Source organism: Schistocerca americana, chromosome X (assembly GCF_021461395.2).
Source record: "Schistocerca americana isolate TAMUIC-IGC-003095 chromosome X, iqSchAmer2.1, whole genome shotgun sequence".
Taxonomy (NCBI): domain Eukaryota; kingdom Metazoa; phylum Arthropoda; class Insecta; order Orthoptera; family Acrididae; genus Schistocerca; species Schistocerca americana.
The window spans coordinates 31,567,058-31,585,106 of NC_060130.1; the positions used below are offsets into that span (position 1 = coordinate 31,567,058).

General features: G+C 43.6%; 1 protein-coding gene across 1 annotated transcript in view; it reads left to right on the forward strand.

Moving 5' to 3' along the window:
- LOC124554976 (molybdenum cofactor biosynthesis protein 1-like) overlaps positions 1 to 18,049 on the forward strand; it is a 69,118-nt gene that overhangs the window by 22,160 nt on the left and 28,909 nt on the right. Inside the window, exon 5 of the mRNA XM_047128715.1 lies at positions 8,474 to 8,619. Coding sequence (XP_046984671.1) covers positions 8,474 to 8,619 — 146 coding nt within the window. The remainder of the gene's footprint in view (positions 1 to 8,473; positions 8,620 to 18,049) is intronic.

Genomic DNA, 18,049 nt, shown 5'->3' on the forward strand with positions numbered 1-18,049 from the left:
ACCACTTTTTTCAGTTTGTGATAGATGGCACTGTAATAGTCACAAACATATGTCTCATAATTTTAGACGAACAGTTGGTAACAGGTAGGTTTTTTAAATTAAAATACAGAACCTAGGTACATTTGAACATTTTATTTCGGTTGTTCCAATGTGATACATGTACCTTTGTGAACTTATCATTTCTGAGAACGCATGCTGTTACGGCGTGATTACCTGTGAATACCACATTAATGCAATAAATGCTCAAAATGATGTCTGTCAACCTCAATGCCTTTGGCAATACGTGTAATGACATTCCTCTCAACAGTGAGTAGTTTGCCTTCCGTAATGTTCGCACATGCATTGATAATGTACTGACGCATGTTGTCAGGCGTTGTCGGTGGATCACGATAGCAAATATCCTTCAACTTTCCCCACAGAAAGAAATCCAGGGACGTCAGATCCGGTGAACGTGCGGGCCATGGTATGGTGCTTTGACGACCAATCCACCTGTCATGAAATGTGCTATTCAATACTGCTTCAACCGCACGCAAACTATGTGCCGGACATCCATCATGTTGGAAGTACATCGCCATTCTGTCATGCAGTGAAACATCTTGTAGTAACATTGGTAGAACATTACGCAGGAAATCAGCATACATTGCACCATTTAGATTGCCATGGATAAAATGGGGGCCAATTAACCTTCCTCCCTTAATGCCACACCATACATTAACCTGCCAAGGTCGCTGCTGTTCCACTTGTCGCTGCCATCGTAGATTTTCCGTTGTCCAATAGTGCATATTATGGCGGTTTAGGTTACCGCTGTTGGTGAATGATGCTTCATCGCTAAATAGAACACATGCAAAAAATCTTTCATCGTCTCGTAATTTCTCTTGTGCCCAGTGGCAGAACTGTACATGACATTCAAAGTCATTGGCATGCAATTCCTGGTGCATTGAAATATGGTACGGGTGCAATCAATGTTGATGTAGCATTCTCAACACCGACGTTTTTGAGATTCCCAATTCTCGTGCAATTTGTCTGCTACTGATGTGTGGATTAGCTGCCCCAGCAGCTGAAACACCTACTAGGGCATCATCATTTGTTGCAGGTCATGGTTGATGTTTCACATGTGACTGGACACTTCCTGTTTCCTTAAATAATGTAACTATCCGGCGAATGGTCCCGACACTTCAATGATGTTGTCCAGGATACCGAGCAGCATACATAGCACACGCCCCTTGGGCATTTTGATCACAATAGCCATACATCAACACGATACCGACCTTTTCCGCAATTGGTAAACGGTCCATTTTAACACGGGTAATGTATCACGAAGCAAATACCGTCCGCACTGGCGGAAAGTTATGTGATACTACATACTTATATGTTTGTGACTATTACAGCAGCTGGCCGAAGTGGCCGAGTGGTGTTAGGCGCTACAGTCTGGAAACGCACGACCGCTACGGTCGCAGGTTCGAATCCTGCCTTGGCCATGGATGTGTGTAATGTCCTTAGGTTAGTTAGGTTTAAGTAGTTCTAAGTTCTAGGGGACTGATGACCTCAGAAGTTAAGTCCCATAGTGCTCAGAGCCATTTGAACCATTTTTGACTATTACAGCCTCAACTATCCCAAAGTGAAAAAGTGTTCCAGCTAAAACATTCACATTTCTTTACGTACTACATGAATATGTAATAAAAAATGGGGGCTCCTATTTTTAAAAAATGCAGTTGATATGAGTTTGACCTATGGCAGTGCCATTTAGCAGGCCAACCGTAGCGCCATCTGGTTTCTCCCTTCAAGCTAGACGAATTTCGTTCTTTGTAGTTTTTTCATTTCATGCTTATTTCGTGAGATATTTGGCCCGGTCACTATCAATGGACTACCCTGTAGAAAGCTGTGGATTGCTGTGTTATAAAGGTTAAATTATGTGTTTGCATTGGTAGCACTGTCAAAAATAGTATCGTATCTTTTCATAGTATAAACATGCTTTGTATATCGAAGTGCTAACGTTTTTCCGAGGAGAAGTGAGGAATAGACTGGTAAATCTCTCAAAAAGTATGACTCGAAAATGAAGTGTTTTTAAGAAATGTGGGTTTCATGGTAATAAATTTTTGAATAAAGAGAAACATTGTGTTCAGCATGTGGTGTGTGAAGTTGCAGACAATGAAATACTGGCAAACTCATGAGTATCTAGCGAAACACCCATTAGTGCTTCGAAGATTAAAATAAAACATAGTGATAACACAGTTATCTCAAAACAAAACTCATGTAAACGGTAGGTTAGGTTATATTCTGATACATTTACACATCCTAACAGGGGTGTTATGTGAATGTGTGTGCTGTATCTATGTGGAGGGCCAGTTAGTTTACATGAAGACATTGAGGTATCAAATGGACTAGCCAGGAAACTTACCATTAATTCTGCCATTTGTAAATACACTCATTCATTTTGGAATTCTGATAAGTGTAAAGATAATTATTTTGACATAAATGTTAGGTGGTTTTATGGATTGAGAGCTATTGGCAAAGGACACACTGCAGCAGAAACAATGTGTGTCGTGATGTATATGCCACGCCCACTTTGTAAAATGGACAAGTATGCAGGATTTATTGGAGCTGCTGTGAAATCCACTGCATGTGAGTCAATTAAGGGTGCTGCAAATGAAGCTGCTGAAATAAACGATGGTATGATTGTCATATCAGTAGCTTTTGGGGCACTTGGTAGAAGCGTAGCTGCAGTTCTAAGAATTCTGTTGCTACAGTGACTAGTGTTGATACTGGAAAGCTAATAGATTTCCAGATTTTAACCAAACATTCTTATAAGTATAAATCAGGGAATGAAGAAGGGCATATCTGTGACAGAAGTTATGAAGGACAACTAGTCGTACGGAGGCCTGTGCAGCTGTTGAAATTTATAATCGATCTGTAAACTAAAGGGGAGTGTGTTACACTAAGTTCTTAGGTTATGCAGACTCAAATGCATATAACAGTGTAGTAGCCACTCAGCCTTATGGTGAGAAGCTTATCACAGAACTGGAATGTGTTGCTCATGTCCAGAAGAGGATGGATACCAGATTGAGGAAGTTGAAACAAAGTTTGAGAGACAAGAAACTTTCAGGTGGTAAGACCATAAGAAGCAGGCTGACAGACAACATGATTGATGAACTACAACAGTATTATGAGATTGCCATTAGAAATAATACTGAGGATTTGTTGAAAATGAAGCAGGCAGTATGGGCTACCTTCTTCCAGAGACTGTCAGCTGATGATAAACCAGTACACCATCTTTGCCCTCCTAGATCTGGTTCATGGTGCAATTACCGCAATGCCCAGTACTCATCCAGGTCATACAGCCATAAACATTCTATCCCAGCAGCAGTTGTGGATATCATAAAACCTGTTTACAGAGACCTGGCAATCCTGAATTATTGAAGAAGTGTCTGCATTGTCAGACTCAAAATCCCAATGAGTCGTTCAATAATCTTATTGTGTCAGTGTCGTTGTAACTGCCATCTGCGTCATGTCTGCTGTGCAGCGAGCTATGCTAATTGAAGTATTAACTCTATTTTGCTTACTTGTCACTTCCTTTTCCGTGTGTTTTTGCTTTTAGGAAGCTTTAATTGTCGGGTGCTAGTAATAGTGTTCCATAGATTTCGTGTTTGTTTTGAATACAGTCAGAGAGAGTCCGTTTAGTCAGCCATAGTGCCAGTAGTGCTAGTGTTTGTTTTCAATACAGTCCAGAGACAGGTAGTGCTATTTTCATTGTTTTCTACAGGAAGTGTCTAGTAACCACAGTTTAGTCAACTATCAGCCGCCTTTAGTGAATTAGCAGTCTAGTTATAAGTTGATTAACTCTCTACAGTAAATTGATTTCTTATGATGGATAGGATGTGTGACTGCTGTGTACGGACACAGGAGGAGCTGGCCACTGTTCGCAAACAGCTGAATGTGTTGAAGCCGCGGTTAGCCATCTTCAGGCTGCTGCCTCAGAGTGTAGCGGCAGTGGGGAGTCTGGTGCGTTGCATGGTACACCCCAGGTGTTACATTACATGCTTCACCCACTGACCCTGCTGTCAAGACATCTTTGCAGCTACCGGGCACGGTTGGGCCACCCTCTTCCCAAGGGGAGTGGCGGGTTCAGCGGCATTCACGGCGCATGAGGCGGAGGGTCAGTGTGGAGGCTGGCCGTGTGGCATCGCCCGTTCTGCCTGTGAGTGGACATGTGGCCACTCCTTCAGCCAGGTCCGAGCAGGCACATGGGGGGAGGGGTATATTAGTTATTGGGAGCTCCAACGTTAGGCGGGTGATGGAGCCCCTTAGGGAAATAGCGGAAAGGTCGGGGAAGAAGGTCAGTGTTCACTCTGTCTGCTTGCCGGGGGTCTCATCCGAGATGTGGAGGAGGCCGTGCTGGCAGTGATAGAGAGCACTGGGTGCACCCGACTGCAAATTGTTGCTCATGTCGGCACCAATGACTCCTGCCGTCTGGGTTCAGAGGTCATCCTCAGTTCGTACAGGCAGCTAGCGGAGTTGGTGTAGGCGGAAAGCCTCGCGGGGTGGAATCTGAGCTAGCTACTTGTTGTATCGTTCCCAGAACCGATAGTGGTCCTCTGGTTTGGAGCCGAGTGGAAGGCTTAAACCAGGGGCTCAGACGATTCTGCGGAGATCTGGGGTGCAAATTTCTCGACCTCCGCTATCGGGTGCAGAAATGTAGGGTCCCCCTGAATAGGTCACGTGTGCACTACATGCAGGAAGCGGCTACAAGGGTAGCGGAGTATGTGTGGAGTGCACATGTGGGTTTTTTAAGTTAGAGAACTCCCTCCCTAGGCCCGACAAGACACCTCCTGAGATGCGGCAAGGTAGGAGTAGACAAAATGCAGCAGGGAATAACAATATTAATGTGCTAATAGTAAACTGCAGGAGCGTCTATAGAAAGGTCCCAGAACTGCTCTCATTAATAAACGGTCACAATGCCCACATAGTACTAGGGACAGAAAGTAGGCTGAAACCAGATGTAAACAGTAATGAAATTCTAAACTCAGATTGGAATGTATACCGCAGAGACAGGCTGGACAGTGAAGGGGGAGGCATGTTTAATGCGATAAGAAGTGCAACAGTATCGAAGGAAATTGATGGAGATCCGAAATGTGAAATAATTTGGGTGAAGGTCACGGTTAAAGCAGGCTCAGACATGGTAATTGGATGTCTCTATAGGCCCCCTGGCTCAGCAGCTGTTGTGGCTGAGCACTTGAAGGATAATTTGGAAAATATTTCGAGTAGATTTGCCCACCATGTTATAGTTCTGGGTGGAGATTTTAATTTGCCGGATATAGACTGGGAGACTCAAACTTTCATAAAGGGTGGCAGGGACAAAGAATCCAGTGAAATTTTTTAAGAGCTTTATCTGAAAACTACCTTGAGCAGTTAAACAGAGAACTGACTCGTGGCGATAACATATTAGACCTTCTAGTGACAAACAGACCCGAACTATTTGAAACAATTAACGCAGAACAGGGAATCAGCGATCATAAAGCGGTTACTGCATCGATGATTTCAGCCGTAAATAGAAATATTAAAAAAAGGTACGAAGATTTTTCTGGTTAGCAAAAGTGACAAAAATCAGATATCAGAGTACCTAACGCCTCAACACAAAAGTTTTGTTTTAAGTACAGATAGTGTTGAGGATCAGTGGACAAAGTTCAAAACCATCGTACAATATGCGTTAGATGAGTATGTGCCAAGCAAGATCGTAAGAGATGGAAAAGAGCCAGCGTGGTACAACAACCGAGTTAGAAAACTGCTGCAGAAGCAAAGGGAACTTCACAGCAAACATAAACGTAGCCAACACCTTGCAGACAAACAAAAATTACGTGAAGTGAAATGTAATGTGAGGAGGGCCATGCGAGAGGCGTTAAATGAATTCGAAAGTAAAGTTCTATGTACTGACTTGGCAGAAAATCCTAAGAAATTTTGCTCTTATGTCAAAGCGGTAGGTGGATCAAAACAAAATGTCCAGACACTCTTTGACCAAAAAGGTACTGAAACAGAGGATGATGGACTGAAGGCCGAAATACTAAATGTCTTTTTCCAAAGCTGTTTCACAGAGGAAGATTGCACTGTAGTTCCTTCTCTAGATTGTCACACAGATGACAAAATGGTAGATACTGAAATAGATGACAGAGGGATAGAGAAACAATTAAAATCACTCAAAAGAGGGAAGGCCGCTGACCTGATGGGATACCAGTTCAATTTTACACAGAGTATGCGAAGGAACTTACCCCCCTTCTTGCAGCAGTGTACCGTAGGCCTCTACAAGAGCGTAGCGTTCCAAAGAATTGGAAAAGGGCACAGGTCATCCCCGTTTTCAAGAAGGGACGTCGAACAGATGTGCAGAACTATAGACCTATATCTCTAATGTCGATCAGTTGTAGAATTTTAGAACATGTATTATGTTCGAGTATTATGATTTTTCTGTAAACTAGAAATCTACTCTGTAGGAATCAGCATGGGTTTTGAAAAAGACGATCGTGTGAAACCCAGCTCGCGCTATTCGTCCACGAGACTCAGAGGGCCATAGACACGGGTTCCCAGGTAGATGCTGTGTTTCTTGACTTCTGCAAGGTGTTCGATACAGTTCCCCGCAATCATTTAATGAACAAAGTAAGAGCATATGGGCTATCAGGCCAATTATGTGATTGGATTGAAGAGTTGCTAGATAACAGGATGCAGCCTGTCATTCTCAATGGAGAGAAGTCTTCCGAAGTAAGAGTGATTTCAGGTGTGCTGCAGGGGAGTGTCGTAGGACCGTTGCTATTCACAATACACATAAATGACCTTGTGAATGACATCAGAAGTTCACTGAGGCTTTTTGCGGATGATGCTGTGGTATATTGAGAGGTTGCCACAATGGAAAATTGCACTGAAATGCAGGATGATCTGCAGCGAATTGATGCATGGTGCAGGGAATGGCAATTGAATCTCAATGTAGACAAGTGTAATGTGCTGCGAATACATAGAAAGAAAGATCCCATATCATTTAGCTACAATATAGCAGGTCAGCAATTGGAAGCAGTTAATTCCATAAATTATCTGGGCGTATGCATTAGGAGTGATTTAAAATGGAATGATCATATAAAGTTGATCATCGGTAAATCAGATGCCAGACTGAGATTCATTGGAAGAATCCTAAGGAAATGCAATCCAAAAACAAAGGAATTAGGTTACAGTACACTTGTTCCCCCACTGTTTGAATACTGCTCAGCAGTGTGGGATCTGTACCAGATAGGGTTGATAGAAGAGATAGAGAAGGTCCAACAGAGAGCAGCATGCTTCGTTATAGGATCATTTAGTAATCATGAAAGCATTACGGAGATGTTAGATAAACTCCAGTGGAAGACTCTGCGGTAGAGACACTCAGTAGCTTGGTATGGGCTTTTGTTGAAGTTTCGAGAACATACCTTCACTGAGGAGTCAAGCAATATATTTCTCCCTCCTACGTATATCTCACGAAGAGACCATGAGGATAAAATGAGAGAGATTAGAGCCCGCACAGAGGCATACCGACAATCCTTCTTTCCACGAACAATACGAGACTGGAATAGAAGGGAGAACCAATAGAGGTACTCAAGGTAGCCTACACCATCAGGTGGCTTGAGGAGTATGGATGTAGATGTAGATGTAGACCAAAAAATGTTTTTCTTGTAATGAAGACACTAAAGTGGGGGTCAGTCATGCTGTTATTGCTTTTAATGATGGCAACATTGGTAGCGTGAAAGTGCTACAACATATGGGAATTAATTCTGGAGCAAACTTCATCAGAGAATTTGAAGGGATGGACAAGGTTTGCACTGGTAAAGCAGAGTATGCTGCACAGTTGGCCACTACGGAGTCCAGAAAGAAGAAAACAAAAAAAACTTAAAAAAGATCAAGAGGATGATATACAGTATGGTGCAGGGTGCTTCTGAGTGACTAAAAATAAAATGTTAAGCATATATTGAGTTACAGTCTATTGAAACTTTAAAAACTCTTCCTGAAAATTTACATTTTCTCTTGCATTTTTCCCTAAATCTCCGAAACTACGGCAAGTAGCGAATTCAAATTTTCAGGGAGTAATGACATATGTATCCTGAGTCTTCTGAACTAAAAGAAAAACATAATGTTATGTATAAGTAAAATTATTTAGAATAGCACACAAAAAGGTACACAAAATTTTAACTGTGTAATTAAAAAATTGTATTTCCAAAAGCAGTGGCTGAAATGCAATTATTGTAAGACTCAGAACATATAGTTTAATGTCCTGTAAAAGTTTCTTGTCAATGGCTACAGTTGTTCCTGAAGTACGGGGAAGTTAAGTCACTAAATGTAACATTGTCAGGATAGGGCGTTCAAACTCCCCTTAATGCACATTTTCTCCTTCCTCCACTTGGTGAGCAACACATTTATAGTATTTTCACAACAGCAGTACCTATTTTCTTACAATTTCTTTTTGCAGGCATACCATGTCCCGGGCTTCAAGGGACGTGTGGGATTTATTACCTCAATGAGTGAACACTTCTGTGGCACGTGCAACCGTTTACCGATAACAGCTGATGGCAATTTGAAGGTGTGTCTCTTTGGGAATTCAGAGATATCTTTCAGGTGAGTGATGAAACATAGAATAATCATGTCCAAGTGAAAATTCATGCAAGGTAACCATAAAATTACTAGAAGACTGACAGACTGATCAGTATTTTACCTTCAGGAGGTGAAATTCCAAAACTTCTTATAGACACATTTGTTCCTCTTGTCCTCACATTAGTTGTGGAGTCCGAGTGACCTTTCAGACCTTCAGAAACTTATCCCTCTTTCCTCTCTCATGAAGGAACTGATAGTTACAAATGCTGAGTATAGAATAATACTTTCAAACTGTTTGCCATGCACATTAGGTATGTGGTTGGTATATGGAAGAGATAAACTGCAGTTAAATCCAGCAGGTATGAAATGAGTAATCTTTTCTTGAAGTTTTCAGCTTGCACCCTCCTCCCTCCCAGACATACAAACCAGATACCTCTAGCTAAATAATTTGTGAGTATATATAATTTGCCTCTGTCAACATCATGTTACACTAACCTATTTGTTAGATTAAATTAAAGGAAAGTAATCAGAACTGGAAATTATGTAAAGACATTTTTAGCTACGTCCCTATGTTGTATTAAAGTTAACACAGTATTTCTGTCCGTGTGATGGTAACTATGATTCGCCAGCCACCGTTGCCGAGCGGTTCTAGGCGCTTCAGTCCAGAACTGCGCGACTGCTACGGTCGCAGGTTTGAATCCTGCCTTGGCTCAAATGTTAAGTCCCATAGTGCCCAGAGCCATTTGAACTGTGATTCATGATTATCAGAGTCTATATGTTCCAAATAAAAATTGGAACTTCATGTGTATAAATGTACAAATTATTAGACAATGGGACCAACAACTGACACTTTTAAATTGATGACTAGACTAAGAGATTAATAATAGGAAAAAAAACTGCAAGATACTTGGCGATAAGTTTGTTTCAGGACAAGGTAAGGGGGGTGAGGGGTGGGAAGAATCAGCTCTCTCTTTGTGAGCATACCAGAAATCCTTTATCAACCGAAGGTAAAATAAGATATAAAAATACAGGGTCAAACAATTAATTTAAGTATCTTAAAAACCAAATGACTAATAAAATTGGAAGCTAAGAAAAGTAAGTTCGTAGTAAGTAGGGTGAAACACAGGGCGCTGCAACATATTGCCATTGTTGTTTGACTTGTCTATCAAAGAAAAAAGAAATGGATCAAAAGAAAATAAAAGTGAGAATGGAAATGTATCAGAAGCAAATAGGAATGAGCAAGGAACATATACTTTAATAATAAAAAAAAAAAAGTGACATGTGAGGCAGATGTTCCTACAATTTTATGTTCAAAGCACAGCAGTCTGTGAAAGCAAAATATTTATGACATTGAAAAAAGAAAATCAATGAGTGAAAAGTGTGTATAGGTGAATTGTGGTGAAAGACTGGATATTGGAACTTCTGTTAGGCTGCCCAGTATTAGTTAACTTGGTAGTAAAGGAGCAAGTTTGCAAGGGCAGATAACTGTTTGGCTACGTAAAATAGAGTGGGAGTATGGAAAAGCTAGTCCAAGATAGGATGAAAAAGATAACAGCAACTTAAAAAATGAATTGATAAGTTACCATGAACCCCATTCCAATCTAGTGAATCCAGTGGTTGACAATATCTTGTGACATTCGCCTATAAGGCTCAAACAATAATTGCTAAATAAAATTACAAAATGTTGACAAGACTGTATCTAAGCTGTCACTCTCTTTTGAAACAAGGGTGTTTAAACCAAGAAACATGCAGGAAAGCAGGGACAACTCGCACACTAGAGGAGGATGGGAAGTATCATTGAAGGAGTGAGCATAAACCGTGTGGAATATGTGTGGTACAAGTAATGATAGTAAAAAAAAAAAAAAAAAAAAAAAAAAAAAAAAAAAAAAAAAAAAAAAAAAACGAAGAAGAGGAAGAGGAAAAGTCTTGATCTGGAAACAAGGGAATAAAAATTTGCCACGTGAAGAGACAATATGATACTGTGCTGATGAGTGTGTACAAGTGGTGATATACAATATACATAGATAAAGGAACTCTGCATTGGGCCCAGAAGACCACGCAATGCTCTTCGAGAGATGTCCTCTACTATAAATCTATGGAGAGTTAGGGGGTCAGTATACAACTCTCCAGGCTGTTATCAACTTCCAGAAGTTGAAGACACTACTTCTCACTTGAGTATCTCCTCAGCTAGAACTACAAGCAGAGTGTACCCTATTCCAGTCTGTCCACCGAACAGAATTTCCCGGCTCTACAAGGAATTGAACCTGATCGCTTTCTATGGCACGCCTGTGGCATACTGACTGCGTGGCTGTGGCAAGAGTCATAATATACACTTGTGAACAATTGAGTTATAACTATTCTGTTTATTGGGGAGAGAGTATGTATATAGCCACTGTGAATGAAACAGTTTTGTGTATCATAACTGGAATGTATTCAGACCTCGTACTTGTTGTGTGAGAGCGCAGTGTCTTAGACACTTGTAGTGTTTGTCTTAGCATGTACTAACCGGTGTGCCTTACTTTCTAGTATTTTTAATTGTATATCATTACTGGTGCCTCTGGCACTTTTGTGTTGCAATAGCAATAGCTTGCAATAGCAAACATTGAGTCAACCATGGTTTTTGGATTAGAAGTAGAGGTCAGCTGGGTTGACATTGGGAATAGAGTGATGGGAAGTGGACAATAAGCAGTTATATCGAAGGGTGCATTATTTGATTTGTTAAGGTTAATTACAAAATGTGAATTGGAGAATTTTTCACGTTGAGCAGAAGTAACTTTACAGGACCAGGTGTCAAATTACACATGATCAGTGTGAATCCCTATAGTCAGCATGAACACTGGCACACAGAATAATTTATAGGTAGCCTTGCTGTATATAAAAAATCAGATTTGTGCTGAACTGTCATGAACAAACTGTCACTTCTCTGGAATAAATAGACTCTGATTTGTTAATTACATCTGTGTAAATGAAAAATATAGGAAAACATAGATTGCTGCTTACTGTAAAGGAGACATGTTACATTGTAGACAGGCACAATTAAGAAGGCACTTACACAAAGCTTTCGGCCACAGCCTTCATCAGCAAAAGAGATACAGAGAAACACACACATTCATACACACAGGCAAGCACATGTCACACACATATGACTGCCAACTCCAGCAGCTTGCCCCTAGCTGCTGGACTTGGCAGTTTTTTTTCTCTGTGTGTGTGCAGGGAAAGATAGATCACTATTTACCATAAAGAAAACAAAGTTGCACCAGGCACAACACACAAGCAATCATTACGTATCCTGTTTCAGACCTCACGCCCTCCTTTTTTAACTTAGCGCGTGCCTTTCGGCTTCCTCTCATTGTGTCTAGGCTGTCTTGTCTAGACACAACAATTTTTGGCGACAAGTCAACGGAAAGGGTCTTGTTCTTTCAAATTGCTTACACTTACTTGTGTCATGGCTTCGCCAGATGTACTGTCCGAATTTTATCACTTGCAGAATCAGCAGACGCAGGCGTTATTGGATGCCCTTGGACGGCTCGTCCAGGGTCAACGTGAACTGCACAACGATGCGGCAGCCGCCGCTCTACTACTACCGCAGCCACAACTCGCAGTTGCACCGCCTTTTAGGCCGTTTGACCCAGCTAAGGAAACATGGACGGAGTGGTCACGCCAGTTTGGATTTCATCTCGCCGCCTACAGAATTCAAGGTAACGAGCGGCAGCCTCATTTATTGGCATGTGTAGGGGTGCAAACGTACCGTGTGATAGTGAAATTATTTCCCCAATGCGACGTAGCAACTCTGTCCTACGAAGAACTTTTGTCTGCTTTAGATGCCTATTTCAAGGAAACAGTTAATGTAGTTGCAAAAAGGTATACGTTCTTTCGTACAAAACGTACGGCCGGTCAAACTAATAGGGAGTGGGTTGCAACATTGCAAGGCCTTACAAGGGATTGTGCTTTTGAGTGTGAATGTGGACTCCCTTATTCAGATACAATGGTCCGTGATGCAATTGCACAGAACGTTTCTGATGTTCGTATATGGGAACAGATTTTGAAACTAGTTAATCCCTCCCTTCAGCAAGTGATAGACATATTAGATAGACAAGACACACTTGACTTTGCTCAGGAATCATTTGCAACTTCGCCAGCCATGTGTAACATTAACCAGCCCGCCAGGCGCGCTGCACGGCCCGGTAAACTGCCCTCGCGCACGTCCACGCAGCTGCCGTTACGCTCTAAACCAGGTGTGCCGCGACAGCATACAACTGCAGTAAAATCATGCCCGTGGTGTGCTACTAGACATTCGCGTGAAAATTGCCCGTCACGCCAAGCTATTTGCTTTTTCTGTAATAAGAAAGGACATGTTCAAAGTGTTTGCCAGAAAAAGCTCAGATCAGACAATCACAACCATTCCAGGCCTTTTGCTTCACGCCGGAATCGAACCAAGGACACTCAGCCTCGTGGACCTTCGCCCATGGACATTCATGTAGTGAATTCCACCCCGTCCAGTGCCACTTTCTCAAACAGTGACAGTGTTCGTCCCACACAAAGTGTGCGTCGACGTCGCCAGAAATCACGTCAATTAGCAAGTGATGCTGTACCTGTATCAGTTCAAATTGCACGAGACAGTTGCTCTTGTCGTCAGCAGGACAGTAAACTTTTTGTAGATTTGGATTTTAATGGAATGGTCATACCATTCCAGCTCGATACCGGAGCTGCAGTTTCGTTGCTCAATCACGACACGTACAAACAACTGGGCAAACCTCCGTTGCGTGCCGCAAATGTTATGTTAAATAGTTATTCAAGTCAGAATATCCCCTGTGTTAGGACAGTGCAGCCTTCTTGCAACATACAAGGGACAAACAAAACTTGTCTCATTTTATGTTCTTCGTTCTTCTACTGCAGTGAACTTGTTTGGTTTCGATTTATTTCAGTTGTTTAACATGTCTATAGTAAATCAGGTCCTATCAGTGAATCAGACTGTGCCTTCAGACTGTGTTTCTCGTCTGTGTGAAGAATTTGCAGACATTTTTGCGCCGGGCTTAGGTTGCGCTAAAAACTATGAAGCACATTTGGAACTGAAAGTCAACGGGCAACCGAAATTTTTCAGAGCGTGCAATGTTCCTCATGCATTGCGTGATGAGGTTGCAAGAACATTACACGATTTAGAATCACAAGGTGTAATTGAACGTGTGCAGGCTTCTCTCTGGGCCTCACCATTAGTAATTTTGCCCAAACCTTCCGGAAAACTGAGACTTTGTGTGGACTTCAAGGCCACTGTGAATCCACAACTAGTGTTTGCAACTTTTCCATTACCCTGCCTGGAAGATCTTTTTGACAAACTGTGCCCGGGTAAATATTTTTCAAAGTTGGACGTCACAGATGCATACTTCCAAATACCAGTGGACGAAGAATCCCAGTGCGTCTTGGTGGTTAACACGCATCTTGGTTTGTACCGATTCAAAAGACTGCCATTCGGGTGTGCATCCGCCCCTGCATTGTTTCAGCAATATTTACAAACTGTTTGTGCATCATTCCCTACTGCTGCGAACTATCTGGACGATATTGTGATCTCCGGAAAGACAGCAGACGACCATTTAGCACACCTACGAACATTATTTCAGGTATTGCGACAAAATGGTCTTCGCTTGCGGAAGGACAAATGTGTGTTTTTTGCTCGTGACTTACCATACCTGGGACATGTCATCAATGCCCAAGGCATACATCCGAGTCCAGAGCACCTCCGTGCCATACAAGACTTGCCTTCGCCGCAGAATTTGAAGCAGCTACAGAGTGTGTTGGGTAAAATTAACTATTATCATCGCTTTCTGCGCAATGCCTCTTCCATTTCAGCTACGATTCATAGCTTACGCCGTAAGGGTGTTCCGTTCGTCTGGACGACGGAATGCGAACGCGCCTTTCGCCAGTTGAAATCGGCGTTGCTTTCTAATACTTGCCTTACGCCATTCAATCCCCAGAAACCCCTTTTGTTGATGGTAGATGCATCGGATTTCGGGATCGGTGCTGTGCTTGCGCACAAAGATGGGTCGCATGATCGCCCTATTGCCTTTGCATCCAAATTGCTCTCGTCTGCGCAAAGAAATTATTCACAGATAGAGAAAGAAGCTTTGGCTCTCGTGTTTGGTGTTACTAAGTTCCATGATTTCTTGTATGGTCGTCACTTTACCATCATCACAGACCACAAACCTTTGATGTCGCTTTTTCATCCGAACAAGCCTGTACCTCCGCGTACAGCACAGAAATTCATTCGCTGGTCTATTTTCCTCTCGCAGTACCGCTACGATATCTTGTATCGGTCCACTGCTAAGCACGGAAACGCCGATGCGTTGTCCCGTTTGCCTGTTGCTGAGGATAGAGCATTTGATTCTTCTGAACTTGCTTGCATGTTCATTGATTCGGAAACCGATGACGTGGTCGACTCGTTTCCGATTGATTTTCGTCGTGTAGCTACAGCCACAGCTGCTGACCCGGTCCTTGCTACCGTTTTGCATTTTGTTGCTACGCAATGGCCTTTGTCAAAGTCTCGGATCGAGGATCCGTTGGTTTGCTGATTTTTTGCTCACAAGGAGAGACTTTTTGTTCGACGCGGTGTTTTGTTGTTGCGTTCTGATAATGATCAGTCCAGAATCGTGGTCCCACGTTCGTTACAGTCCTCTGTTTTACGGCTTCTTCACCAAGGACATTGGGGTATAGTGCAAACGAAACAACTTCCTCGTCAGCACTGTACTTGGTTCGGAATCGATGCTGCGATTACGAATATGTGTTCTTCTTGCATGGCGTGTGCCGAAGAACAATCCGCACTGCCGCGGAAAGTCTTTGCATGGCCAAAAGCCACTTCCCCTTGGCAACGCTTGCACATCGATTTTGCTGGTCCATTCTGGTATGCTCGGTGGTTTGTTCTGGTAGATGCCTTCAGTAATTTTCCTTTTGTTGTCCGGATGTCTTCCACGACATCAACTGCCACCATCCAAGCGTTGTCTGCATCTTTTGCATTGAAGGTCTTCCGCAGACTATTGTTTCCGACAATGGCCCACAATTCATGTCCGCAGAATTTCAGTCATTCTGCCAGGCCAATGGTATTCAACATCTGACATCCGCGCCGTTTTCGCCTCAGTCAAACGGTGCCGCTGAACGATTGGTCCGGACTTTCAAGTCACAGATGTTGAAGTTGAAAGAGTCGTATTCTCGGGAGGACGCGTTGTTGCTCTTTTTGTCTTTGTATCGCTCTCAGCCCCGAGATAGTCGCTCGCCAGCTGAGTTGCTCCACAGTCGTCCTCATCGAAACTTGATGTCTTTGCTGCACCCGCCGCATCAGGTTCCTGTGCAGCGGCAGACTTCTGCTTTTGCTCCAGGCGACGTTGTATTTTATCGCAACTATCGAGGTTCACGGCGTTGGCTCGCAGTGCACATTCTTCGCTGCCTCGGCCGCGTGATGTATTTGGTTTTGGGGGCCTCTGGTGAGGTGCGTCGGCATCTCAATCAGCTGCGCCTCTGTCGTCGCACGGGTTCTGCCGCTCCCCGTCTGCTTTCAGCGACGGTGCCATCCGGTCAGCGCCCTGGGGACCCATCTACTGGCTCGCCTCATCCCCAGGTGTTACCAACGATGCCTTCCATTTTGCCCCATGGCGACGCGCCGCTGCCGCCTCCGCCGCCGCCGCCTGTCCAGCTGGTGCCGCCCGCAGTGGACGCTTCGCTGCAGCCACCAAGCGCCTCCCTGGGTCACACGCCGCCGATCGCTTCCCGTGACCAGCTGTCCTCCACCATGGAACTCTTGCCCGCTCCGGACCACATGGCGTCTTCGCGCGTCGGGTACCCCGACGCAATGGAGGTCGACCCTTCGGCCCCTCCTGTCTCTTTACGGGCACATACACCGCATGTTGACGTGCACCCTGGACTAGGTTTTCAGGTGTTTCCTAGCTCCCCTTGGACCGAATGGCCGCGTGCGGGTGGCACAGCCTCGCCTGTTGTTAGGCTCCCCACCTCATCGCATACGTCAACATGGGGTTCTCCCCACGGCGGGCGGAAGCCTTATAACACGACCATTCGCCGATTTGCAGGGGAGGAATGTGGTGTCACCGCCAGACACCACACTTGCTAGGTGGTAGCTTTAAATTGGCCAGGGTCCATTAGTACATGTCGGACCCGCGTGTCGCCACTGTGTGATTGCAGACCAAGCGCCACCACAAGGCAGGTCTCGAGATACGGACTAGCACTCACCCCAGTTGTACGGACGACTTTGCTAGCGACTACATGGACGAAGCATTGCTCATTAGCCGAGCCGATAGTTAGAATAGCCTTCAGCTAAGTCAATGGCTACGACCTAGCAAGGCGCCATTAGTAACATTGCATGTATATAAAGAGTCTCACTTGTATCACCACAATCTCCAGATGTACCAAAAGGATGGATTAAAGTTAAGTATTCCAGAAGCTACGTACTTTTCTTTATAGCATTCATTACGTATCCTGTTTCAGACCTCACGCCCTCCTTTTTTAACTTAGAGCATGCCTTTCGGCTTCCTCTCATTGTGTCTAGGCTGTCTTGTCTAGACACAACATGAAGCATGCAGGAAGGTCGTCTGTCTGATGATTTGCGGTACATATTGCCAATGTGGCAGGGAGCAAAATAAGGAGTGATCAAAAAACTTCCATTTTAAGGCTGCATAGTTCAGATCAGATCAGTATGCCACACACACACACACACACACACACACACACACACACACACACACACACACACATATCCATCCACACATATACCCTGCTTGTGTCTGTATATGTGCGGATGGATATATGTGTGTGTGTGTGTGCGAGTGTATACCTGTCCTTTTTCCCCCCTAAGGTAAGTCTTTCCACTCCCAGGATTGGAATGACTCCTTACCCTCTCCCTTAAAACCCACATCCTTTCGTCTTTCCCTCTCCTTCCCTCTTTGCTGATGAAGCAACTGTGGGTTGCGAAAGCTTGAATTTTGTGTGTGTGTTTGTTTGTGTGTCTATCAACATACCAATGCTTTCGTTTGGTAAGTTACATCATCTTTGTTTTTAGATATATTTATCCCATTTGGAATGTTTCCCTGTATTATATTATATATCAGTGCTTTCCTCTCCCACAACTATCCTGCAGACCTTGTCCACAAACAGATCTCCCAAGCAATACATTCCTCCCCACCCAACAACAATGGTACTACCCCCAGACCACACAGAAGCATCCCCCTTGTCACCCAATATTATCCTGGCCTCGAATACATCAACTAATTACTCCGCCAGGGATATGACTTTCTCAAGTCAAGCCCTGAAATGAGATCATCCCTTGACAATATTCTCCCCACACCACCCAGAGTTGCCTTTTGCCAACCCCCTAACCTCCGTATCATCCTTGTCAAACCCTACAATATTCCCAGACCACCTTCTCTTCCCAGCGGTTCCTACCCCTGTAACCGACCCC